Raw genomic sequence first — 26,802 nt, forward strand, 5'->3', positions numbered from 1 at the left:
ATACTCATCGACATGCAAGTCGTGATTCCTATTACAAGAACATGATCAATCTCATACATCACATCATTCTGGCCATATCACATCACATAGCATACCCTGCAAAAACAAGTTAGACGTCCTCTAATTGTTGTTGCATGTTTTACGTGCCTGCTATGGGATTCTAGCAAGAACGTTTCTTACCTATGCAAAAGCCACAACGTGATATGCCAATTTCTATTTACCCTTAATAAGGACCCTTTTCATCGAATCCGATCCGACTAAAGTGGGAGAGACAGACACCCGCTAGCCACCTTATGCAACTAGTGCATGTCAGTCGGTGGAACCTGTCTCACGTAAGTGTACGTGTAAGGTCGGTCCGGGCCGCTTCATCCCACGATGCCGCCGAATCAAGATAAGACTAGTAACGGCAAGTAAATTGACAAAATCGACGCCCACAACTACTTTGTGTTCTACTCGTGCATAGAAACTACGCATAGACCTAGTCTGATGCCACTGTTGGGGAACGTAGCAGAAATTCAAAATTTTCTACGCATCACCAAGATCAATCTATGGAGTAATCTAGCACCGAGGGGAAGGGGAGTGCATCTACATACCATTGTAGATCGCTAAGAGGCAGCGTTGCAAGAACGCGGATGAAGGAGTCGTACTCGTAGCGATTCAGATCGCGGTTGATTCCGATCTAAGCGCCGAACCACGGCGCCTCCGCGTTCAACACACGCGCAGCCCGGTGATGTCTCCCACGCCTTGATCCAGCACGGAGAGAGGGAGAGGTTGGGGAAGACTCCGTCCAGCAGCAGCACAACGGCGTGGTGATGGTGGAGGAGCGTGGCACTCCAGCAGGGCTTCGCCAAGCACCGCAAGAGACGAGGAGGAAGAAGGGTAGGGCTGCACCAAGAGGGAGATGTTCTCGTGTCTATGGCAGCCCCAAACCCCCACTATATATAGGGGAAAGGGAGGGGCTGCGCCCCCACCTAGGTTTCCACCTCTAGGGGTGGCGGCCAGCCCTAGATGGGACTTGGAGGGGCGGCCAAGGGGGGAGAGAGGGGGGCGCAGCACTAGGTGGGCCTTAGGCCCATCTGAGCCTAGGGTTTCCCCTTTTCCCTTCTCTCTTCGCTTTGGGCCCTCGTGGGGGGGCGCACCAGCTCATCTGGGGCTGGTCCCCTCCCACACTTGGCCCACGCAGCCCTCTGGGGCCGGTGGCCCCACGTGATGGACCCCCGGGACCCTCCCGGTGGTCCCGGTACGTTACCGATAGCACCCGAAACTTTTCCGGTGACCAAAACAGGACTTCCCATATATAAATCTTTACCTCCGGGCCATTCCGGAACTCCTCGTGACGTCCGGGATCTCATCCGGGACTCCGAACAACATTCGGTAACCACGTATATCTATTCCCTATAACCCTAGCGTCATCGAACCTTAAGTGTGTAGACCCTACGGGTTCGGGAACCATGCAGACATGACCGAGACGTTCTCCGGCCAATAACCAACAGCGGGATCTGGATACCCATGTTGGCTCCCACATGTTCCACGATGATCTCATCGGATGAACCACGATGTCAAGGATTCAATCAATCCCGTATACAATTCCCTTTGTCTACCGGTATAGTACTTGCCCGAGATTCGATCGTCGGTATCCCGATACCTTGTTCAATCTCGTTATTGGCAAGTCTCTTTACTCGTTCCGTAACACATCATCCCGTGATCAACTCCTTGGTCACATTGTGCACATTATGATGATGTCCTACCGAGTGGGCCCAGAGATACCTCTCCGTTTACACGGAGTGACAAATCGCAGTCTCGATTCGTGCCAACCCAACAGACACTTTCGGAGATACCTGTAGTGCACCTTTATAGCCACCCAGTTACGTTGTGACGTTTGGTACACCCAAAGCATTCCTACGGTATCCGGGAGTTGCACAATCTCATGGTCTAAGGAAATGATACTTGACATTAGAAAAGCTCTTAGCAAACGAACTACACGATCTTGTGCTAGGCTTAGGATTGGGTCTTGTCCATCACATCATTCTCCTAATGATGCGATCCCGTTATCAACGACATCCAATGTCCATGGTCAGGAAACCGTAACCATCTATTGATCAACGAGCTAGTCAACTAGAGGCTTACTAGGAACATGGTGTTGTCTATGTATCCACACACTGAGTTTCCTATCAATACAATTTTAGCATGGATAATAAACGATTATCATGAACAAGGAAATATAATAATAACCAATTTATTATTGCCTCTAGGGCATATTTCTAACAATTAAGACCGTTGGTGGGAGCGGTTCCAGGGAGGACGGGGCGACGAGGCTGCGCGGCAGCCCCGCCGGCCGCGGGTTGTGGTCGCAGGTGGTTCAGCCGGCGATCTGGAGAAGAAGAATAGCTGGGAAAGAAGAAGAACCAGGCGCCGTAGGATCTTCATCGAACGATTGACTGAGCCAAGTTTAAAAGGCAGGCGACTAGCCACGCCCAACCGAACCCGTTCAGACCCGAAACCATCCATCACGGCATCTTCTTACGACGAGCTGAAGCAATGCACACGTACGTACACGGGCGCACGTATGCACGCATCCATCAGCTTGCACGCGACGAGCTCATCATCGATTGACCGAGACTAGTGCAGCCCGCGAACGGAGAACACGATCGACACCGCAGCAGGCGTGCGCGACGCGTCCAGGAAAATGCATGCATGCATGCCAGAAGAAGAATGGTCTGGTTAAGTGAAAACACGCACGCCTGGCCACGCAACACAGCACGATAAACAGCCTTGCCACTTTGTCAGCGTCAGGGGATGTGCGATGGCTCTGCATGGACGTGTGGCCTGTGGGGTGTGCCACCAGCGGCTTGCAGAGCAGAGCGGTCGATCGATGGAGGTGAAAACAAACCAAATGGAAGCGGCGGGTACACGCACACACGTACCGACGCGACAAGGAAAAGCAGCGCGCGATGGCCGGGACCGCACAGCAGGAGGTAGCGGAGCCCACGTATGAGCCGGGTCTCCTTTTCTTCCGGCGAATGTGCGCCACGTAAACCCAAATTTCTGCAGAGGAAAATCGTAAGTACTGTGCGTGTTTCGGTGGAGTCCTGTTTTCCTTTGCATGCATGCACGTATGTAGAGAATGCAAACGTACAAGGAAATACGAAGCTGTTTCTTTTCAGAAAACTTTTTGATCTATCCATCGTCTGTCATGACAGTATAAAGAACATCAGAAATGACCAAAATTTACATCCGGATTCATGGACCACCTAATGAAGACTACAAGTATTGGAGCGAGCCGAAGGCACGCTGCTGTCATCCCCCATCCTCGCCGGAGCCGAGCAAAACTTATTCTACTGACAGCCAGGAAGTTGAAGTGCTAAGACTCCACAGACCAGTGCATCAGAACAGCAATTGCCGCCTATAAAGAGACCCATAGATTGAAAAGATCAAATCTGTAGACACGTGACCGAAAAACAAACGAAGACTGAATCCAAACAGATCCATCGAACATCAACATGGACCGAATTCTACGAGATCAGCAACTGCCGCCTAGAAGGCCTCAACGGAGACGATGGACCAAACAAAAACAATAGCGGGTCCCTTCCTCCGACGAGGGGTTTGGGGTCCTCCGCACCTCCACGGTCCAAAGACGATTGGAGGCGGGGCAGACCGGTGGCGGCGCTGACAGGGGGAGATAAACCCCTAGGAGTTGCTTCTGACATGAGGAGAGGGAACCCTAGGAGTTGCTTCTTATGGAGAAGGAAAACTCAGAGTCACGTCAACATTTTTTGTGTGTGACCAAATACAAAAAGCTTTGTGTGTGTGTGTGTGTGCACGAATGTGAAAAGACTAATTAGGCTTGGTACTCCGGGAGTAGTCACACATACACGCTATCGATCGTATATCGTACACGTAGACCCATAAAAGCCCGGGTCGCATGCATGCAAAGGAGCTACGCATCTATGGACACCATGCCCAACGTCTAATTGCAAGCTCGCTTGCTTGGGCAAAAGCGAAGTTCAAATAGCGGGTGCACAAAGTGCGTGCTGATTCTGTAGGAGTAGTGCCTTTTTTCGTGTGTAACCCTGTCGATCCATCTGAAGCCCACTGTGTTGTGACCAAGATAATTTTTTTTTTTGCGGGTAAAACCAAGATATTTTTCGTGTGTAACTCTGTCGATCCATCTCAAGCCCGCTGTGTGACCGGTTCCGGCCGAGATATTACTGTTCAGGGCAACCTTTTGTGCGCATGCGTCCAGCGTCTGGTCAGCTTAATTTGGAGGTCACTGTACGTCTCTTGCTACCGTTACTAGAAGGAGGAAATCAACGACGGTAAGTACCTTTCACGTTTCAGGGTCGCGAGGAAAATTCATAGAAAAAAAATACCCTCTGAAAATCCACCCAGCCGAGCCCGTTCAGACGGTGGGTCGATCGTGTTGGGAGGAGCCGATGGACCTATAGCAGTGCCAGTGCGATCGACCAGTCGATGTAAACCGGGAGTTTTTTCCAACCCCCACCAAAAAAAAAAAGAGTTTACATACACCAACACACGCACGTGCGCGGCGAGGCGCATCCAAGGAAGAAGAAAAAGCGTGCGAGAAGAACGGTTTCCTCGGTGAGGAGTAAAAACGCCGGAGACGGGCGGGCCAGGTCCGTGCGCCACCTGGTCCCACCTGTCAATGACGTGCGGAGAGGAGACAGGCAGATGGAAACTGGCACGTACAGACGCGACCACGAACCGCGCCTGCCCCACTGACTGACGGTGGAGCAGGCGCTCGCCGGGCCCCCCTCGCCCATCGGCACGCGACCGCGCCCCGCGGGGCCCGCTTCCCGGCCCGGGTGGGCCCTGTTCTTTCCGGCAAGTGTGCACGAAACGGCGCTCACGAAATCTCGGTTTCGTTTTCGGAAAGACCCACCCTCGGTGTATGGCATGTCACCAATGCCCACGCACGCACGGCTACGTTGGGACGCCCCGCCGAGTTATTTCCTTCCCTTTCTTCCTCCTCCTCTCCTCAGCCCGTGCTGGCCGTGCATGCCTGGCTAATGGCCATATGCTCGCACCTTTTCCCCCTCCCGAGCCTCAAACCCTCGACCCCGAGATTTGCAGCATAGATTAAGCTTAGCGCCCTGGGTTCGCGCGAGCAGGCCAGCCGAGGGGGAGTCGCCATTAGTAGAAGCACTAAACAAAGCAGAGAGAGAGGAGAGAGGGCGAGGATAAAAGGGGAGGGGGGGCTCCAGCGAGCGAAAGCGGACGAGGCATAGCGGATCAGCAAGCCCGCAGTCTCTCGCTCTCGCCCTCCTCGCCGCAACCGGACACGCCATTTTCTTTCTTTTCCTCCGCCCTCCTCTCCTTTTCTGCTGGCTGGCTGTCTGTTGCATTGCACACCGACCAGTACGCCCCCCCGCGCCGCATACATACAAGCCGCACAACACCACTCTAGCCCCAACTCCCTCCCAGCAGTAGCGGTAGCAGCACCAGTAGCCTTTCACTTCAGTAACCCCCACAGGCCTCCGGTGATTCGGTTCGGGGATACCCGAGCAAGCTCCTCGCCGTCGTGAGCAGCGGCATTGCTTCCTCGGTTCGGCTGCGCGCTTCTCGGTCGAGGCCGAGCCGGATTCGTGCGTGATCCCCGGCAGCCGAGATTGGCGGCGGCGCGCCGGCTGGTTCCCCTCTTGCTGCCCGATTCGGTCCGAGATTTGGGCGACTTCCCCTGTTCGGAGTCCAGGATTCCGTGCAACGGAGAGGCAAATCGGTTCCAGATTTGAGGAGCTTTCCTTGCGCAGCCACACCACCTTCCATACCAGGCCACAGAGAGGAGAGGAGGGGAGAGAGTCGGAGGCGGCGTCAGTCAGGCGCGGATAAATTCGATCCTGCTGCTTCAGGTTCAGCGCCCTCCGGCTTGCTATGAGACAATGAGGGAGGAGATTAACAAGAAAAGCAAGGTGCGTGCCGGCCTACTTCTTCCTCAATCTCTCCTTCCATTCGAGCCGCCATTGGTCGATTTCGGTGTCTGATTCGTCGTCTCTGAATGCGCAGGTCTCCTGGTCCAAATCCCTCGTCAGGAAGTGGTTCAACATCAAGGGCAAGGCGCAGGATTTCCACGCGGATTACGACGCCACCACCCAAGGTAACCAACCAACAATGCCCTCCCTCTCAAGGATTTGGGTCAAACATCAGAGGAGGAAGGATTCTGCTTTCCTCTCACGACGATAGCCTTTTGGATTTCAAGCTGTAGTACTTCTAGCAAAGTTAATCAAGCGTGCGGTACAGCTCTAGACACCCGCTGCTTTTCCTGCATTTCGTTGCTTCCGTCTAGCTGCTGGTTGCGCATCCTTGCTTGCTGTGCGGTTTAGGGAGGAAGGTTCCCCTTTGTTGAATGCAGTTTCAGTCATGACCTCCCCATCATCATCATCTTGTGCCTGTAGTTTCTCACTTCCATCGGACGTTTCCGGTCCATGTTCCAAGCATTGATTCAGAGACGCATTAGCACCAGTCAGGTCCCCATCGAACAGCGCCTTGTTTCTCACATAGGACGCGGCCTCCTCCACGCCTCACTTCCTCCCCGGTCTGAAATCAATGGTGTACAAGTACTTAGGACGTCTCAATCACAACGCCTTTCCCCAAGCAGCAGATGTTTTGTTTGTCCGGAGCTGCCTGGATCTTTTCGCATGCTTCTCATGTCAAGTTTCTACTTTTGATCCCAGAGATGAAGAGCTACTGATGAAGAATCTGTCTGAAACAGATTTATTTTCCTTTGCATTTTTGCTGCCTCTGCTTGGTCTATGGCTAAATTTGTGTTAGTGACGCAGGACGGGATGGTGGTGATGAACGGAGGACCAGCTGCTCGCAGAGGGACGCAGGCGCTGCCAAGAAAAGCAGAACTGGTACAGTTAAAGCATTTGGACCACGCTCCCCTCTCTCTCTCTCTCTCTCTCTCTCTCTCTCTCTCTCTTCGGACATCAAAATCGCAGCTACCTCTTTTCTTTCTTTGTTGCTGCTTGGTCAGAGCTCTCTTTTTACCTGCTATGCCTCTTTTGCCAAATTGATGTAAATATAGACAATCAACTTATCTGATGTTTTTTTTGAGCAACCCTACTTATCTGACTGTTCATTTATCTGTTTCTGTTGTTCCTTATGGGCGTATAGATCGGTCGTTGAAGCGGAATGTCGATCGCGTTCGTAGATCAAGGAATGAATTTGATGTGTCACGCCTGACGGAAGCTCAAGATTACAGGTACCACCTGTTCACTGTCTCTGCTTCTTTGCCTTGTAGTAATAGGGATTCGATGCAGTAATGTTCATATTATTCAGATCATAGTTACCAGAGCTAGTTTTCGCAATTTAACTTTGCTGGCGCATTCTGGTGTATCATTATGTTGCTTCCTTATCTGTGCAGAATCTTTGCCTCGACGTGGAATGTTGGTGGTAAATGCCCATCAAGGGGGTTAGATTTAGATGACTGGCTCCACTCTTCACCTCCTGCTGATATCTATGTGCTTGGGTATGCATTGTCAAAGCCTCCGAGACCTTCATCTTGTAATTTTGTACTTCAAGTACTGTGTTCTTGACGAGAGCTATGTCCTTTAACTATGTTTTTCAATCTTTTTGCAGATTTCAAGAAATTGTTCCTTTGAATGCTGGAAATGTTCTTGGTACCGAAGACAATGTTCCAGCAAAGAAGTGGGTATCACTTATTAGGAGGACACTGAACAAGAACCCTGAGCCTAGCAGTCATGGTGGCTATCGCACGCCATCCCCTGTCCCTGATCCGGTTGTGGAACTAGATGCTGATTTTGAGGGATCATTGAGAAGACAGGATAGCTCATCATTTTTCCACCGGCGATCATTCCAGAACCTTAGTCGGAGTTTAAGGGTTTCAGGAAATGATATGTTCTCACAACCAAGATTGGACCGTAGGTTTAGTGTGTGTGACCCAGTTAACATTGGAGGCCGACCAAGTGATTTTGATGGAAATTTCCAGTGTATCGGATCACCAGGCGATGAATATATGGACGAGGATACAAGTAATGGAGCATATTTTTCACCATTCCCATATGGCTATGGTACTTCAACACCTATGGAAGAAGATGATGAGCAACCAAATACTTCTAGGTATTATCTTTTGGCAGCTGTACTAATAACTTCATGATGATGCTTTTGTTAAGTTCATGCACTAACACAAATATTTTGTTTGCGCCAGGTATTGTTTGGTTGCCAGCAAACAGATGGTTGGTATATTTCTCACAGTTTGGGTACGCAGTGAAATCAGAAATGATATTAGAAACCTGAAAGTTTCCTGTGTAGGTAGAGGATTAATGGGTTATCTTGGAAATAAGGTAAAATGCTGTACGTTGTACAAGTTGCACTTGCTTGATTTTGATAATGGTGTATGGTTCATTGTTTCTATGCTGTATATAGATTCTCAAAGTCCTTTTAACTTGCTGCAGGGTTCTATATCAATAAGCATGTCTTTGCATCATACAACCTTCTGTTTTGTCTGTTGTCATTTGACCTCTGGCGAAAAGGAGGGAGATGAATTGCGCAGAAATTCTGATGTCATGGAGATCTTGAGGAAGACAAGGTTTCCTCGTGTCCGCGGATGTGGTGATGTGAAGTCACCAGAAACAATTCTTGAGCATGAGTATGTATTTGTTTTCACTTATTCAACATAGTAATGTGGAAGCCAGAAAAACTTATTGCTAACTTATCTTTCATTTTAATTGCAGCCGTATCTTATGGCTTGGTGATTTGAATTACCGGATTTCTCTTCCATACTCGTCAGCAAAAGTTCTGGTTGAAACACATAACTGGAGGCAACTCTTGGAGAGAGATCAGGTAATTTACACTACTCCGTTACACGGCAAGGTTAATTTCATGGCCATGCTTGGCAAGGTTAATTTCAGGGCCATGCTTGAATTACTTCTTTTCGAACAGCTTCGTATAGAACGGAGATGCGGACATGTTTTCCCGGGATGGAAAGAAGGAAGGATTTATTTTCCTCCAACATATAAATACTCTTTCAACTCAGACCGGTATTCTGGTTATGGTGTGCGTCCCAAGGAAAAGAGGCGAACGCCAGCTTGGTAACTTCTTTAGTACTTTAGTCAACCAGAATAACCTTTTACTTAATTCAAGTTGTAAGGAACTTACTGACGAGGCTTTTCTTTTTCTTACCAAAGGTGTGATCGTATTTTGTGGCATGGTACCGGCCTCATTCAGTTATCATATGTCCGAGGAGAATCACGCTTCTCCGACCACAGACCAGTGTACAGTATTTTCATGGCGGAGGTTGAAATTCTCCAACAGAGGAGAAGAAATATGGGCTATTTCAGCTCTAGAGTTGAGGTGGAAGAGCTGTTGCCATATTCTCACAGCCATGGAAACTTAAAGTTCTACTAGTTCTCCATGCTATAAGTAAGTATTGCGCTTTTTGTATGTGCAAGCTGACCAGTTGCTTCTCCATTAAGAACCTTTTTTATATGCATTTCTTTTGTTTAACACATCTCTTCTGTTTATGCAATGTAGGCTGACCGGTCCTCACCGATGAATAACTTGGTTGCAAGATCTGTTGGATGACCAGATGTGAATGTGCAATATTTTTCCATCTGTTTTTCGTAACATTTTAGTAACTGCCGAGATGTAAAGCCTAGGAGAGATGCGTGGGGAACATTATAGCTGCAAAAACTAACATAGAGGTAAAAACCGATTTCTCGGCCGGCGAGTGAAGCCCGAAAATCTCACATTGGCCTAACATTTTTCTCTCTATTGCAGGATAGTTGGGCATTTTTGCAACTAACAATTTGCCCGTGGCGTAGAACGGCTTTGTTCATCGGAAGAATCGGCCAGCTCACATCACTGACTATACAACTCAACCAGCTCTCGCCTTCCAGTCCATTCCCCCCTTTGTTTGGAGGAGAGGCATCAGCAAGCTCCAATCATCACCTTTTTTCTTCTTCTCCCCTTTTTCTCCTTTGGAAACCCTGTAAATTAATCAAGCTGGCGGCCAGTGTATGTATGTAGGATCGGCATGAGGTGTAGAATCATTGCAGTTCGGCGGAGGGAATGATACTTGGATTGGACCAACAAAATTAGTTGTTAGTTTTTCCGGATGATGATATTTTCTGGTGTGAGGGGGGAATGATATGTGTTGATGTGACTTGAGAGGCTTGCAAAGCTGTCATCATATGCTTGCCTTTCTGGTGATGTGGTTCAGAAGCTACATGATGCCTCCATTTGCCGCACTCATTGCCTGTTTCTGTGGCCATGAAATGGAAAGTGAAGCCCAGTGCATGCATTGTGTTTTTTCCTTGGATAGAGGCCTGTTTCCTCATTGGAATACATAGTGCAGTGCCTCATCATCGTAGTTCTTTTATGCTAATGCGAAACATAAGCTGGTGGTTATACGTAAGTTGCGATTTTGTAGATTTTCTAGGCCATTAGATTAAGATCCAACGGTGGTCCATCTTTCTTCTTCCTCCGGCTTTCTTCTTGCTCCAACCATTTCTCATTTCGCAAAATCGACTAACCCAAATTGTAAATTCAGTCAACTTTCATATAAATATATTGTGGAAAAATAAACTGAATCATGTGAAGTTACTGTGCTTAGTCAGGGTAAATCAAGTGGAGCATCAAGATAGTACTATTAGCTGAATCAAGTGGAGCATCTCCTGAGTTATTTTTTGCCGTTGCTTACTCCGCAGTCTACGTTCTTTTGGCTAGTTGATGAATGAAAGAACAAGGTTTGACTGGACCTGCTTTAATTGGTCCCTGGCCGGAGGCGGAGGGGCAGTCACGTGATGTGATCTCACACCTGCCGGCGTACGGCGCACTTAACCGTCACGGTTAATCTGGAGTTAATGGCTGGTTCTGGTTCTTTGACCCTTGACTGCTTTACCTGGGTGAAAAAAAACACAATACGTACTACACTAGTAGTAGATCTGAGTAGACTGAAAGCTGTTAGTTACGGACTTGCAGTACATCGGAGATGGGAGATCTAGCGGGGAGGTTGAAAGATAAAGGGCAGTTGGGGCTGTGTGCAGCAGTAAGTAAAAGATAAAGCCGGTAAAAAACAAAGGCACGCGATGCTTTGAGCGACCCCTGATTCTTCTTTTGACTGTTACGGCGATCGAGCGTCGACTGTTTATCGTCAGTGGTATTATTCTACTCCTATTATATACCAACAGGTTGCCAGAATATACACTCTCGATTCATAAGTAGCATGCATTATCCACTTGGAATGAAGTACCACTATAGACATGCGTGTCATCGGCCGCATGTACCAGGGTCAAACAAGCTAGTAGTAGGATAAATGGGGCGGAAGCCAAGTTTTGCGTTTGGATTTGGATCGACATTGCCGGTGACCGATAGAGAAGGCTGTGCTCGGTGATGTCATGGGGCTCATGGCAATATGGCGTTGCCCTGCTCTCTTCCTGCCGCTGCCTCTTTCTTTCTCGTCGTCATCGTCATCTGACTGACCATCGATCTCATCTCACACCAGCGGCATGGCACTGGTCCCTGCCTCCCTGAAGCTAGCGGCATGGCCGAGACGACGGAAACCGGGAAGAAATCAAGGAGGGACGGACCGAAGAGGAAACGCGCCCGAGCGCAGGCCGGCCGCGGCATGGCGCCCTGCAGCCTGCAGCGCAGGTGTCCGTGGGCGGTGTACCTCTGCGTTGCCTTGCCTTGTGGATCCAAGCACATGTCTGTCTCGCTGTTGCTACGTAGTTTGTGCACCGCACCGCCGATGTTGCGTCCTGCAACAAGCTGCTGCAAGCGATGGATGCTTGCGTGGGCTTCCTCTCCTCTCGTCCGGAACGAAAACAAAAAGAAAAGGCGATGGATGGATGGATGATCTGACTGATGCGGATTGATGGATGGATGCGCTGCAGGTCAGCCCTTTGCATCGCCTCTCCTCGTATGCTGCTCTTGCTTAATTTGCACCACGGCTTGATAACTTCAGTAATCCAGAATTCTTGATGAAGGTACGTGTGCAATTACGGGCGGATTAGCTCGTCCATGCGAGCGACGACATTGCTGTTCGTTCTGTGCGGGCAGGTACGTACTGAGCTCGGATCGGATCCAAGTGCTAATGAAATTAAATGACGTGGTACTGCATGTAGTGCACAGACCTCAGGCCTGGAGTAGATACGTACAGGTACAGCTACCACACCAAACAAATGTACAGAGATTTATTACTACTACTGTCCCCGTCGATGTCGCGGTCGATCGCCTCTGGTTGCCGCTTCCGTGCAAGAAAAAAAGAAAGAAAGAAATGCTTGCCGCCACGAACCAGAGTCCATACCAGCTTCCACCTGATCGTTTCGGTCGAAAAGCAGCTGCCCGGCGAGGAGCGGCACGGGCATAGCCATCATCGCCACGTCCGTACGATCGACCGTGCGTGCCGTGCCGCCATTGTTTTAGACGCGTTACACGCACGCACGGCTCCCTGCTACGTAGGAGTAGCAGTTATTACCTTCAGCACATATGTACTCCTACAGTTCAACTACTGCTCTTACGTACGTACTTCGTCTACGTACCTACTCTACGTCGGCCATGCCGCATCCGGGAAAATTGACAAATTTGACCTATGGATGAAATCATATCACAAAATGAACTGCCCGTGAAACTATTTCACGTGGCTGACCTTTTTGTGTGACGCCCGACACGAAGGCGCCACACTACACTATGCAACGCCTCACAGATAGGCGCTACACGCCTGGCCAGCGTCGCACCCGTGTGATCCAGAAATTACTAAGTCAGTGTGCAGCGCCTGAGAGCTAGGCGCCACACTATACAGTGTAGCGCCTAGCTTCTAGGCGTTGCACTAGTGGTTGCTTCATTTTGTAGTGCAACCACTAGTGCAGCGCCTGAGAGCTAGGCGCCACACTATACAGTGCAGCGCCTAGCTCTTAGGCTAGGCACAATGACTTAGCACTTTTTAGGCAGTCTGGATTGCAACGCTGGTCAGGCGTGTAGCGCCTATTTGTGAGGCGTTGCACAGTGTAGTGTGGCGTCTTTGTGTCGGACGTCACACAAAAAGGTCAGCCACGTGAAATAATTTCACGGACAGTTCATTCTGTGATTTGATTTCGTCCACACATCAAATTTGTCTAATTTGCCGCCGCATCCTATCGCATGCACGGATTGCGACGTGCAGTCTGGACTGAGCTAGCTGAGTTGGGCTGACGTACGCCCGCATGCACGCACGCACGCACGCACTGGGCGCGACGTCGCGCCCGGGCATGCATGCAGAGGCTGGCCGGTGGCCATCGTCGTCGTCTCCGTTTGTTCTCCTTGCTTGCTTCCTCCAACTCGTCGGGTTTTACACAACAAATACTCCCTACACAACGTTCGTTCTGCTGCGTGTGTGGGCTTTCAGTTTCGGTACCTTGGAGTCCGGGGGCTGTGCCGGTGTGGTGTGCTCTGCGCGGCGACGTCGTGCTGCTTCAGCAGGAGGACGGCTTCGCTTGTCTCTACAGCAGCACTGGCAGTTGCTTTGCTACTGCACACCGGGTCATCGCAAAGGCATGCGTCCGGCGCGTGCGTGCATGCCACGGCGATGCGAAGCAGGTGATGCATCCGTGTGTCCGGCCATGCACACACGCGCGCAGCCATCAGTCAGTCAGTCAGTCTGCCTGTCATGGATTAAGTGTGTGCACTGCACCTGCTGCATGCGCATGCAGCGCCAGGCGCCGGCGCGCGTGCAGCGTGTCGATCGTGGGTTCGTTGGGTACAATGGGTCAGTATAGGCATAGCAGAACCTTCCACTTGTTCATTTGTCTCGAGGAGTACGTGTGCTTTTCTTCAGTTCCTGCCTCAGTTTTGAGAGGAAGAACACGCAAACAGGGTACACAAGAGAAGGGGAGCTCGGGCGGAGCCAGGTTTTGAACATATGGGGGGGGGGGGGGGGGGGGGGGGCGAAGAAGACAACGATTTTTTTTCTAGCTTTTGTAAATTTTACTTGTGACAAATATTTGATCAGTAGTTTGTAATATCAACTATTTTTTTTTCGTATATGTAGATTTCTAATCAACCTGAAATACAAACTGAGATGATAGAATCAGCGCATGCCTAAATTAACAGTACCTTTTTTTAACAAGTCAAGAAATTGCCACCCCTAACTAATTCCATCTAAATCAAGAAGTTGCTCGTCTACTGGAGCCAGATGCGGACAAGTTCATCGGTATTGCATAGTATAAATCAAGAAGCAAGGAGACTTACCAGGACTATTTTCCCATCGGCGCTTTTTCTGATGCGTTGTGCGGATGCCCTGGTCGAACTTCCCGGCGGCTACGCGCAGCGAGCGTGCCGTGCGTTGTGCGTCGGCGCCGTAACTATCGATTCAGGAGGATTCCCTCGATCGTGGCCAGTCAGTTTCCAAAACTAGCCTTTTTTTTTCTCCCTGGTGTGGGCTTGACCTTACAGATACATGGGCTTAACTTGCAAAGTTCCTGGGCCAGGGCTTGAGCGCACTGTTGAGGGGGGCAATTAGTCCTAAATCTCTTTGACCTGGCCTAATCTACTTGGCGTAGATTGCTCTATACGTAGGTATGACGCAGCCATTGGGGGGGTGGGGGGGGGGGGGGGGGGGGTGGGTGGGGGGGCATGGCCCCCGCTCCCTGGACCGCCTCTTTGCTCTCTATAAATACCCTAATATTCCAGAAACTCTAGGGGAGTCAACGAAAATCAATTCCAGCCGCCGCAGAGTTCAGAACCACCAGATCCAATCTAGACACCATCACGAAGGGGTTCACCACTTCCATTGGTGCCTCTCCGATGATGCGTGAGTAGTTCTTTGTAGACCTTTGTATCCGTAGTTAGTAGCTAGATGGCTTCCTCTCTCTCGCTTGATTCTCAATACAATGGTCTCTTGGAGATCCATATGATGTAACTCTTTTTGTGGTGTGTTTGTTGGGATCGGATAAACTTTGAGTTTATGATCAGATCTATCTTTTTATATCCATGAAAGTTATTTGAGTTTCTTTGATCTCTTATATGCATGATTGCTTATAGCCTCGTATTTCTTCTTCGATATTTGGGTTTTGTTTGGCCAACTTGATCTATTTATCTTGCAATGGGAAGATGTGCTTTGTAGTGGGTTCGATCTTACGGTGCTTGATCCCAGTCAGTGACTGTATCGTTGTTACTAAGGATTAAACGATGGGGTCTATCTCTACATAGATAGATCTTGTCTACATCATGTCATCGTTCTTATTGCATTACCCCGTTTCCCCATGAACTTAATACACTAGATGCATGCTAGGTAGCAGTCGATGTGTGGAGTAATAGTAGTAGATGCACGCAGGAGTCGGTCTACTAATCTTGGACGTGATGCCTATATAATGATCATTGCATGGATATCGTCATGATTATTTGAAGTTCTATCAATTGCCCAACAGTAATTTGTTTACCCACCGTTTGCTATTTTTCTCGAGAGAAGCCACTAGTGAAACCTACGGCCCCCGGGTCTCTTTCTCATATTATTTGCCTTTGCGATCTATTTTCCTTTGCTTTTATTTTCAGATCTGTTAAACCAAAAATACAAAAATACCTTGCTGCATTTTATTTTATTTGCGGTTCGATCTATAACCTATTTAAAACTTTCTCCCGTCCGCGTGCCAATTTCTGGCGCCGTTACCCGAAAGGGATTGACAACCCCTTTAACACGTCGGGTTGCGAGTATTTGTTATTTGTGTGGAGGGGCTGTTTACGTTGTGTTGCTTGGTTCTCCTACTGGTTCGATAACCTTGATCTCATCACCGAGGGAAATACCTACCGCCGCTGTGCTGCAACATCCCTTCCTCTTTGGGGAAATACAGACGTAGCTTCAAGCTGCATCAAAAGGAATTTCTGGCGCTGTTGCCGGGGAGGATCTTCAATATATACCAGGTTCCTAATCACAAATCTCTTATCTTCGCAATTTACATTATTTGCCATTTGCCTCTCGTTTTCCTCTCCCCACGTCACAAAAGTTTGCCGTTTTATTCGCCCCTCTTTTTCTTTCGCCGTTTTCTTGCCGGACCTATCCGTGTTCTTGCTTTCTAGACATAATGGCTAGCGTGCCTACTCCTCCGTTGTCACTAGATTTGAAGTTCTTTACTTCAAGCAAAGACAAGGAGAAAATTTGAAAGATGCTTGGTATAGGCTTATGGAATCTTATCGTATTTGCAATCTAAAAGGGGAAGCTAAGGTCTTGCTTCGTAATTTTTACATAGGATTAGCTTTGCATCATAGACAACTGTGATGCCCCCGATTCAATCGTACACTAATCATACACGCAAACGTGTACGATCAAGATCAGGGACTCACGGTAAGATATCACAACACAACTCTAAAAATAAAATAAGTCATACAAGCGTCATAATACAAGCCAGGGGCCTCGAGGGCTCGATGTTGAAAATATGCCCTAGAGGCAATAATAAAATGGTTATTATTATACTTCCTTGTTCATGATAATTGTCTATTGTTCATGCTATAATTGTATTAACTGGAAACCGTAATACATGTGTCAATACATAGACCACAACATGTCCCTAGTAAGCCTCTAGTTGACTAGCTCGTTGATCAATAGATGGTTATGGTTTCCTGACCATGGACATTGGATGTCATTGATAACGGGATCACATCATTAGGAGAATGATGTGATGGACAAGACCCAATCCTAAGCATAGCACAAGATCGTGTAGTTCGTTTGCTAGAGCTTTTCCAAATGTCAAGTATCATTTCCTTAGACCATGAGATTGTGCAACTCCCGGATACCATAGGAGTGCTTTGGGTGTGCCAAACGTCACAACGTAACTGGGTGGCTATAAAGGTGCACTACGGGTATCTCCGAAAGTGTTTGTTGGGTTGGCACGAATCGAGACTGGGATTTGTCACTCCGTATGACGGAGAGGTATCTCTGGGCCCACTTGGTAATGCATCATCATAATGAGCTCAGTGTGACTAATGAGTTAGCCACGGGATCATGCGTTACGGAACGAGTAAAGAGACTTCCGGTAACGAGATTGAACGAGGTATTGGGATACCGACGATCGAATCTCGGACAAGTAACATACCGATAGACAAAGGGAATTGTATACGGGATTGATTGAATCCCCGACATCGTGGTTCATCCGAAGAGATCATCGTGGAACATGTGGGAGCCAATATGGGTATCCAGATCCCGCTATTGGTTATTGGCCGGAGAGGTGTCTCGGTCATGTTCGCATGGTTCCCGAACCCGTAGGGTCTACACACTTAAGGTTCGGTGACGCTAGAGTTGTTATGGGAAATAGTATGTGGTTACCAAAGGTTGTTTGGAGTCCCGGATGAGATCCCGGACATGACGAGGAGCTCCGGAATGGTCCGGAGGTGAAGATCGGTATATTGGACGAAGGGTATTGGAGTCCGGAATTGTTCCGGGGGTACCAGGCTATGGCCAGCATGTCCGAAAGGGGTTTCGGAGGCCCCGGCAAGCGTTGGGGGGCCTTATGGGCCAAGGGGAAGGGGCAAACCAGCCCACTAAGGGGCTATGCGCCCCTCCCAACCCCTCTCACGTAACCAGGAGAGGTGGGGGCGCCACCCCTAGGGCAGCCGCCCCTCCCGGCTTGGGGGCAAGTTTCCTAGGGGGTGGGGCGCCCAAACCCATCTAGGGTTTCCCCTGGCCGCCGCCTCCTCCTCTAGATCCATCGTGGTTCTTCCAGGAGAGGTGGGGGCGCCACCCCTAGGAGTTCTCCCTCAACTTCTCCTCTCCCCTTGCTGGATCAAGAAGGAGGAGACGTCCCCGGGCTGTACGTGTGTTGAACGCGGAGGCGCCGTCCGTTCGGCGCTAGATCGGATCTTCCGCGATTTGAATCGCCGCGAGTACGACTCCATCAACCGCGTTCTTGTAACGCTTCCGCTTAGCGATCTTCAAGGGTATGAAGATGCACTCCCTCTCTCTCGTTGATAGCATCTCCTAGATTGATCTTGGTGACACGTAGGAAAATTTTGAATTATTGCTACGTTACCCAACACTCGAAGACAAGTGCTCGATCATAGACGAGTTAGCGGAAGCAACAATATCTGAGTACATACATAAGTTAAACAAGTTGCCATAAGATGGCTAGCACAAACTGGGATACAGATCGAAAGAGGCGCAGGCCTCTTGCCTGGGATCCTCCTAAACTACTCCTGGTCGTCGTCAGCGGCCCGCACGTAGTAGTAGGCACCTCCGGTGTAGTAGGAGTCGTCGTCGACGGTGGCGTCAAGCTCATGGGCTCCAGCATCTGGTTGCGACAACCAGGTAGAATGGAAAGGGGAAAAGAGGGAGAAAAGCAACCGTGAGTACTCATCCAAAGTACTCGCAAGCAAGGATCTACACTACATATGCATGGGTATCTCTGTAAAGGGGCAATATCAGTGGACTGAACTGCAGAATGCCAGAATAAGAGGGGGATAGCTAGTCCTGTCGAAGACTACGCTTCTGGCAGCCTCCATCTTGCAGCATGTAGAAGAGAGTAGATGGTAAGTTCACCAAGTATCATCGCATAGCATAATCCTACCCGGCGATCCTCTCCTCGTCGACCTGTGAGAGAGCGATCACCGGTTTGTATCTGGCACTTGGAAGGGTGTGTTTTATTAAGTATCCGGTTCTAGTTGTCATAAGGTCAAGGTACAAATCCGGTTCGTCCTGTTACCGAAGACCACGTCTATTCGAATAGATTAACTTCCCTGCAGGGGTGCACCACATTACCCAACACGCTCGATCCCCTTTGGCCGGACACACTTTCCTGGTCATGCCCGGTCTCAAAAGATCAACACGTCGCAGCCCTACCTAGGCACAACAGAGAGGTCAGCACGCCGGTCTAAATCCTATGGCGCAGGGGTCTGGGCCCATCGCCCATTGCATACCTGCACGTTGCGAGGGCGGCCGGAAGCAGACCTAGCCTCGCTAATACAATAGCAGGCGTTCCAGTCCAATCCGGCGCGCGCCGCTCAGTCGCTGACGTCACGAAGGCTTCGGCTGATACCACAACGTCGGGTGCCCATAACTGTTCCCGTGTAGTTGGTTAGTGCGTATAGGCCAGTGGCCAGACTCAGATCAAATACCAAGATCTCGTTAAGCGTGTTAATTGAAGTATCCGCGAACGCCGACCAGGGCCAGGCCCACCTCTCTCCTAGGTGGTCTCAACCTGCCCTGTCGCTCCGCCACAAAGTAACAGTCGGGGGCTGTCGGGAACCTAGGCCCACCTCTACCGGGATGGAGCCACCAGCCCCTTCAACCCCCATCTCCGAACAGTATCATAAGTAATGTAACAGTATAAAGTATATAGCATATGCCCGTGATCACCTCCCGAAGTGATCACGGCCCAGTAGTATAACATGGCAGACGGACAAGAGTGTAGGGCCACTGATGGAATACTAGCATCCTATACTAAGCATTTAGGATTGCAGGTAAGGGTAACAACTGTAGCAACAATGACAGGCTATGCAGCAGAATAGGATTAACCGAAAGCAGTAACATGCTACACTACTCTAATGCAAGCAGTAGAGAGAAGGAATAGGCGATATCTAGTGATCAAGGGGGGGAGCTTGCCTGGTTGCTCTGGCAAGAAGGACGGGTCGTCAACACCGTAGTCGAACTGGGGGTCGCCGGCAGCCTCGGGGTCTACCGGAAAGAAGTAACGGAGGGGGAACACAATAAATAACAAAGCAATCAAAGCATCACAAAGCGTAACATGGCAATACGCGGTGCTAGAGGTGACCTAACACAGTAGGAGGTGATACCGGCGAAGGGGGGAAACATCCGGGAAAATATCCCCGGTGTTTCGCGTTTTCGGACAGATGAACCGGAGGGGGAAAGTCGCGTGTTTGCTATGCTAGGAATGCGTGGCGGACGAACGGGCTACGTATCCGGATTCGTCTCGTCGTTCTGAGCAGCTTTCATGTTCAAAGTATTTTCATCCGAGTTACGGTTTATTTTATATTAATTATCAAAGTTTCAATTCATTTTAGAATTAACAGAACTAATTTAATTACAAAATATAAATATGATGTCAGCATGACATCCGCATGATGTCAGCAAGACCAAAGGTTGACTAGGTCAACCCTGGTAGGTGGGTCCTGCTTGTCATAGCCATAGATTAACTAAAAATGGTTAATTAGTTTAACTACTGGATTATGTTAACTAATTTTAATTAGTCTAGTTAAACAGAATTAATTAACTTAATTAATTCACTAATTAATTAATTAACTAATTAATTTTAACATTTTTTTCTTTTTTAAACGTTCTAGGGCAAGGGCCCACTTGTCATAGGCCCCTGGGGCCATAGCGGGCGTGGGCGAAGGGCACAGCCCGAACGGGCGAAAGGGAAATGGGTGACGGGCGGGCGCCCGTTAATGGGCGAACCCGGACGGTGGCTGTGACGGCACGAGGCGAGCGGCTGGCATAGCAAGCGGCAGCAGTGGCGGTGAGGCCACGCTCGGGCGCGTGCGCGTGAGGGCGCCGGAAGGGGTGCGCCGGGCGGGGCGCGGCTAGCCGGCAGCTGCAGCCGCAGAGCAGCAGCAAGGGAGGATGTGCGAGGTAGGGCTCGCGCGCAGCGGCAGAGGAGCAGCAGCGGACGGCTGAGAGCGGGGCAGAGGCGAGCGCGGCAGCGTGGCTGCGACCGTCGCGGGGCGGCAGCGGCAGCAGCAGCCGCAACAGGCTGCAACGGGCGGTGCGGGGCAGGCGCGTGGCTGCAGGCGCGGCGGACAGTGCGAGGGCGCGGCCCACGGCAGCTGCGGTGCTGGACGCGATCGTCGCCGGCGACCGAAGGGGGAAGGGGAAGAACGGGGTCCTCAGCCCACGTTGTAGATGTACGCCGGCGAGGCTTGATGAAGACGGCTCGGGGAAGGAGACGGGGAGGTCCGACGATGGCGAGGCGGCGACGGTGAGCGGGGCGATGAGCGGACGCGGACGATGGAGAACAACGTGGGCGTCGCGCGGGAGGAGCTGGTGGTGCTGGCTGGTTGCTCCGATGGCCGGCGCGGCGCGGGCCGCCGGTGACGAGGCAGTCGGGTAGGGGCGACGGGGAGGCGAAGAGGAAGGGGAGGAAGGGAGCCGGTGGGTGGCAGGGTAGCGGAGCATCGCCGAAGCGGCTTGCGTTCGCGGCGGTAGGAGGCACTCGTGAAGGGGACGGGCGCGGGGAGCTCCTCTCCCTGGCGCGATATGTGCGAGCACGCAGGTGGCGGCGGATGTGCGAAAGCGAGGAAGAGAGATGGGGATCGAGGAGTGCGGGATGGTGCGGCTAGGGTTGGCCGGGGGGCAGGCCATATAGGCCAGGGGCGCAGGGGGGCCTGGCTGGCCAGTTGGGCCTGTTGGCCCAGTGGGGGGGGGCGGCCCTTTTTTTGTCTTTTCTTTTTATTGCTTCTCTTTCCTTTTATTTTAGTTAGTAAAATAATTTTACAAAATATAAAACTGGCTCCATATTTAGAGTGGAAAAATGAGACACTGTCACAAAAAGCTTGGTACCTAAATGAAATATTTTGCACTTTTATAAATTTAGAAGGCATTTAAATATTTGTTTTAGCCAGCATTTTAATTAATATAGAGCCTTTAAACTTTATATCAAAGTTTGGTTTCTCCACCATAATTACCTATGCATTATCTGGTACCTCTAGAACATTTTGATTTAAAGTTTGAAAACTTTTATTGTTTGCTTGATTTTGAATTTGAATTTGAATCGGTTTCGAACTAACATGAGATTAGCAACAGTAATCGAAGTGACGTGGCATCATTAGCAGAGAATTACTGTAGCTTGATTATCCGGGCGTCACAACAACTCCTAGATTTTGCCGCTAAAGGGAATTTTATCGAGCTTGATGCTAATACTGCATATGAAATTTTAGAAGGAATTCCGGGGGTTCCATCTCAAAAGAAGGGGTTTTCTTTCAACCCAGAGGGAGTTCAAATGCTAGATAAACTTGGTGATTTGCATAAACATATGTTTGAATTACAAAAATATAATGAACCCCTCAAACATCTTAATGGTAGTATCAATCGCATGAATACCTTGATCACTCTCTGCAACAAGCGATTGGATATTTTGGACCTAAAGATGGTTTCTTTTCTGGAGAATTTAGGGAAGCGTAAAGAGCCTCCCGGGTTTGAGAAAACCCTTACAAAAGTTGCGAAAATTACGGAAGGCAAAACTTAGATCCTTGCTTTATGCCTAGCTAAGGGCGTAAAATTATATCACTTGTTGGGAGGCAACCCAATGAATAAATTTTATTTTTGCTTTTTGCTTTCTGTTCTTGAGTGTTTGCACAATTATGCTACTGTTATGATTGTGCTTTTTGTGTTTTAATTAGTGTTTGTGCCAAGTAAAGCCTTTAGGATCTTCTTGGGTGATAGTTGTTTGATCTTGCTGAAAAACAGAAACTTATGCACTCACGAAAATAATTTTCATAAATCACATAAACGTGCTTTTACCCTGATTATTTTTGTAGAAGATTAATATACAAATTACTCAGGGCGTCCTAATTTTTGAGAATTGTTGGAGTTTTAGAAGTATTCGAAATATCCAGATTGCTACAGACTGTTCTGTTTTTGACAGATTCTGTTTTCTTTGCGTTGTGTGCTTGTTTTGATGGCTCTATGGTTTTCATTGATCAGTTTTTGCCATAGAAAAGTTGGAATACAGTAGATATAATGCAAGAACAAAATATGAATTGGTTTACTACAGTACTTATAGTAGTGATTTGCTTTCTTATACTAACGGATCTCACGAAGGTTTTGTTGAGTTTTGTGTGATTGAAGCTTTCAAGTTTTTGGTTATCTTACGATGGATGAAGGAATAAGGAGTAAGAAGAGTCTAAGCTTGGGGATGACACGACATCCCAAGCTATTATCCAAAAGAGAGCAAGCAACTAAGCTTGGGGATGCCCCGAGTGGCATCCCCTCTTTCTTCTAACGACCATCGGTATTTTAGTCGAAGCTATATTTTTATTCGTCACATACTATGTGTTTTGCTTGGAGCGTCTTGTATGATATGAGTCTTTGCTTGTTTTTTGTGTGTTTTAAGTCTTTATTCCTTGCTGGACACACCTATTTGAGAGAGCCAAAATTATGTCATGACTTGTTAGAATTGCTCTCTATGCTTCACTTAAATTTTTATTAGCTATGGACTTGCTCTAGTGCTTCACTTATATCTTTTTGAGCACGGTGTGCTTTAGTATTTTTGAAGAAATACTCTCTTGCTTCACTTAGATTCATTTGAGAGTTAGGAATTTTTTTAAGAAATTCTCTCTTGCTTCACTTAAATTAATTTGAGATAAAGAAATATTATGCCCATGATCTTCACTTATATTTGTTTGAGCTTATCAAAAGCAACATATGAAAATTAGTTCCAAAGTGATAGATATCCAAGAAGGATATAATAAAAACTTCCATGAAGATCATTGGACAAAATAAACTTGATTCTTAGTAATAGTTTTGAGATATGGTGATGTGATATGTGAGCCATCTTGATGAGTAATTATGCTTTAGTAAGAATATTGATGTTAAGGTTTGTGATTCCCTATGCAAGGACGAAAGTCAATAATTATGCAATGAAATTATATCCTACTTGTGGTGCATTATTTGGTGTTAATTATGCTTAATGCTCGCTTATGAGATTATTCGTTTCTTGGTTGTTCGCTTCTCAATCTATTAGTAGCCTTCATTTTGCACTAAGTATGATCACTACTTGTGCATGCAAAAACCTTTAAACCAGTTTTGCTACATGAGTCCACTATATCTACCTATAGGCGGTATTCTTTTGCCGTTCTGAGCAAATCTGTATGTGCCATCTCTTATTTTCAAAACAAACTTCTCTTTTGTGTGTTTGTACCGCTCGCGGAGCGGTGATGGGTGGCTAATATTTTCCATGCTAGATGTGTTACTCTCACGATGAGTGTTTATTCACTTGTTATTGCACGAGAGTAAGGCAAAGGTATTAGGGATGCCCAGTCCCGAAATGAAAAATGAATTTACTTTATGTTGTCAAATAATAAATTCCTTGGAAAGTGTTGGTATGGAAGGCAACCGTGGATACGGCTAGCCATGGGAAGTGAAAGTATGGTTGAAAAAGGAATAAACTTTATTTTCTGTTTGGGAACCGCCTGTGATATATCTAGCATGAAAAGTGTCGGGAACTGTAAGTCGTTTTCGTTGGTGGGAAGGACACACCTCCCAAAATGTTTTTATCTCTAATTTTTTTTGGTTTGAGCTCTGGCACCTCTACAAATCCCTACTTCCCTTTGTGAAGGGTCTTTCTCTTACTTTATGCAATTTTATTTTTGAATTTGAGTCTCATCTTCTCTTATAAAGCACCAACTAGGAGGCACTATGATCATACTTGAGCATTGGGTGCAGCTAATATGCGAGTGTGTTTCATGAATGGATCAATGATTAAGCATGATGGGCTAGGGATAGCTTATTTTAGCGTTGATATTTTGAAAGACATGGTTGCTTGTTGATATGCTTGAGTATTTAAGTTGTCATGTCAAAACTAGACTATTGCTTTGAACAATATAAAATTCCAAATGTCCATGCTATAAAGAAAAGAAATATGAGATGACATGTTAGGCAACATTCCACATAAAAAATTCTGTTTTTATCACTTACCTACTCGAGGACGAGCAGGAGTTAAGCTTGGGGATGCTGATAAGTCTCCAATGTATCTATAATTTTTGATTATTCCATGCTGTTATATTATCAATCTTGGATGTTTTATAATCATTTTATATCATTTTTGGGTACTAACCTATTGACATAGTGCCAAGTGGCAGTTGTTGTTTTCTGCATGTTTTTTACATCGCAGGAAATCAATACCAAACGGAGTCCAAATGCAACGAAACTTTATGGAGATTTTTTATGGACTAGAAGACACCCAATGGGCCAAGGCAGCGCCTCGGGGGGGTGCTCCGAGGGGAGCACAACCCACCAGGGCGCGCCAGGAGGCCCAGGCACGCCCTGGTGGGTTGTGCCCACCTCGGGTGCCCCCCGGACCGCCTCTTTGCTCTATAAATACCCCAATATTCCAGAAACCCTATGGGAGTCGACGAAAATCAATTCCAGCCGCCGTAGAGTCTAGAACCACCAGATGCAATCTTGACACCATCACAGAGGGGTTCACCACTTCCATTGGTGCCTCTCCGATGATGCGTGAGTAGTTCTTTGTAGACCTTCGGGTCCGTGGTTAGTAGCTAGATGGCTTCCTCTCTCTCGCTTGATTCTCAATACAATGGTCTCTTGGAGATCCATATGATGTAACACTTTTTGCGGTGTGTTTGTTGGGATCGGATGAACTTTGAGTTTATGATCAGATCTATCTTTTTATATTCGTGAAAGTTATTTGAGTTTCTTTGATCTCTTATATGCATGATTGCTTATAGCCTCGTATTTCTTCTCCGATATTTGGGTTTTGTTTGGCCAACTTGATCTATTTATCTTGCAATCGGAAGAGGTGCTTTGTAGTGGGTTCGATCTTACGGTGCTTGATCCCAGTGACTGAAGGGGAACGGACACGTATGTATCGTTGCTACTAAGGATAAAATGATGGGGTCTATCTCTACATAGATAGATATTGTCTACATCATGTCATCATTCTTATTGCATTACTCCATTTCCCCATGAACTTAATACACTAGATGCATGCTGGATAGCGGTCGATGTGTGGAGTAATAGTAGTAGATGCACGCAGGAGTCGGTCTACTAATCTTGGACGTGATGCCTATGTAATGATCATTGCCTGGATATCGTCATGATTATTTGAAGTTCTATCAATTGCCCAACAGTAATTTGTTTACCCAACGTTTGCTATTTTTCTTGAGAGAAGCCACTAGTGAAACCTACGGCCCCCGGGTCTCTTTCTCATATTATTTGCCTTTGCGATCTATTTTCCTTTGCTTTTATTTTCAGATCTATTAAACCAAAAATACAAAAAGACCTTGCTGCATTTTATTTTATTTGGCATTCGATCTATCAACTATTTGCAACTTTCTCCCGTCCACGTGCCAATTTCTGGCGCCGTTACCCGTACGGGATTGACAATCCCTTTAACACGTCGGGTTGCGAGTATTTGTTATTTGTGTGGAGGGGCTGTTTACGTTGTGTTGCTTGTTTCTCCTACTGGTTCGATAACCTTGGTCTCATCACTGAGGGAAATACCTACCGCCACTGTGTTGCATCATCCCTTCCTCTTTGGGGAAATACTGACGTAGCTTCAAGCCGCATCAAAAGGAATTTCTGGCGCCGTTGCCGAGGAGGATCTTCAACATATACTAGGTTCCTTATCACAAATCTCATCTCTTCGCAATTTACATTATTTGCCATTTGCCTCTCGTTTTCCTCTCCCTCACTTCACAAAAAATTGCCGTTTTATTCGCCCCTCTTTTTCTTTCGCCGTTTTCTTGCCGGGCCTATCCGTGTTCTTGCTTTCTAGCCATAATGGCTAGCATGCCTACTCCTTCGTTGTCACCAGATTTTGAAGTTCTTTACTTCAAACAAAGACAAGGAGAAAATTTGAAAGATTCTTGGTATAGGCTTATGGAATCTTATTGTATTTGCAATCTGTCGTTGTTTTGTCACGGTAGATGTCCTGGAGCAAGGACTCAGTCGTGGAGCCATCGCAACGGGTTAGCTTAAAGGGGTTAAAGCGGACAGGGGATGCAGAAAGTATATACTAGTTCGGCCCCTTGCGGTGAAGGTAAAAGCCTACGATCCAGTTGTTGTGGGATTGCTAGGGTTTCGATGACCAGGGAGCAAATACGCTTTGCCTGGGTCTCGAGTTGTTGCCTGTTGTCCTTAAACCGCCGCCGGGTCGTCCCCTTATA

At 48.0% G+C, this 26,802-nt stretch overlaps 1 protein-coding gene across 1 annotated transcript; it reads left to right on the forward strand.

Moving 5' to 3' along the window:
* The first annotated feature begins 4,933 nt into the window (after positions 1–4,933).
* LOC109732838 (type I inositol polyphosphate 5-phosphatase 4) lies at positions 4,934–10,226 on the forward strand. The gene is made up of 13 exons (XM_020292038.4): positions 4,934–5,927; positions 6,022–6,112; positions 6,795–6,869; positions 7,132–7,219; positions 7,382–7,486; positions 7,597–8,097; positions 8,186–8,321; positions 8,433–8,626; positions 8,712–8,820; positions 8,920–9,068; positions 9,165–9,399; positions 9,511–9,680; positions 9,757–10,226. The coding sequence occupies exons 1-11, from the start codon at positions 5,898–5,900 to the stop codon at positions 9,382–9,384; spliced, it is 1,698 nt and encodes a 565-aa protein (XP_020147627.1). The 5' UTR covers positions 4,934–5,897; the 3' UTR covers positions 9,385–9,399; positions 9,511–9,680; positions 9,757–10,226.
* The last annotated feature ends 16,576 nt before the right edge of the window (positions 10,227–26,802 follow it).

Source organism: Aegilops tauschii, chromosome 5 (assembly GCF_002575655.3).
Source record: "Aegilops tauschii subsp. strangulata cultivar AL8/78 chromosome 5, Aet v6.0, whole genome shotgun sequence".
Lineage (NCBI taxonomy): Eukaryota > Viridiplantae > Streptophyta > Magnoliopsida > Poales > Poaceae > Aegilops > Aegilops tauschii.

Coding starts and splice junctions, on each gene's coding strand:
- LOC109732838 (XM_020292038.4), top strand. CDS start 5,898: ATGAGGGAGGAGATTAACAAGAAAAGCAAG. Junction 7,220..7,381: donor ACGGAAGCTCAAGATTACAG/GTACCACCTGTT, acceptor TTATCTGTGCAG/AATCTTTGCCTCGACGTGGA. Junction 8,627..8,711: donor GAAACAATTCTTGAGCATGA/GTATGTATTTGT, acceptor TTTTAATTGCAG/CCGTATCTTATGGCTTGGTG.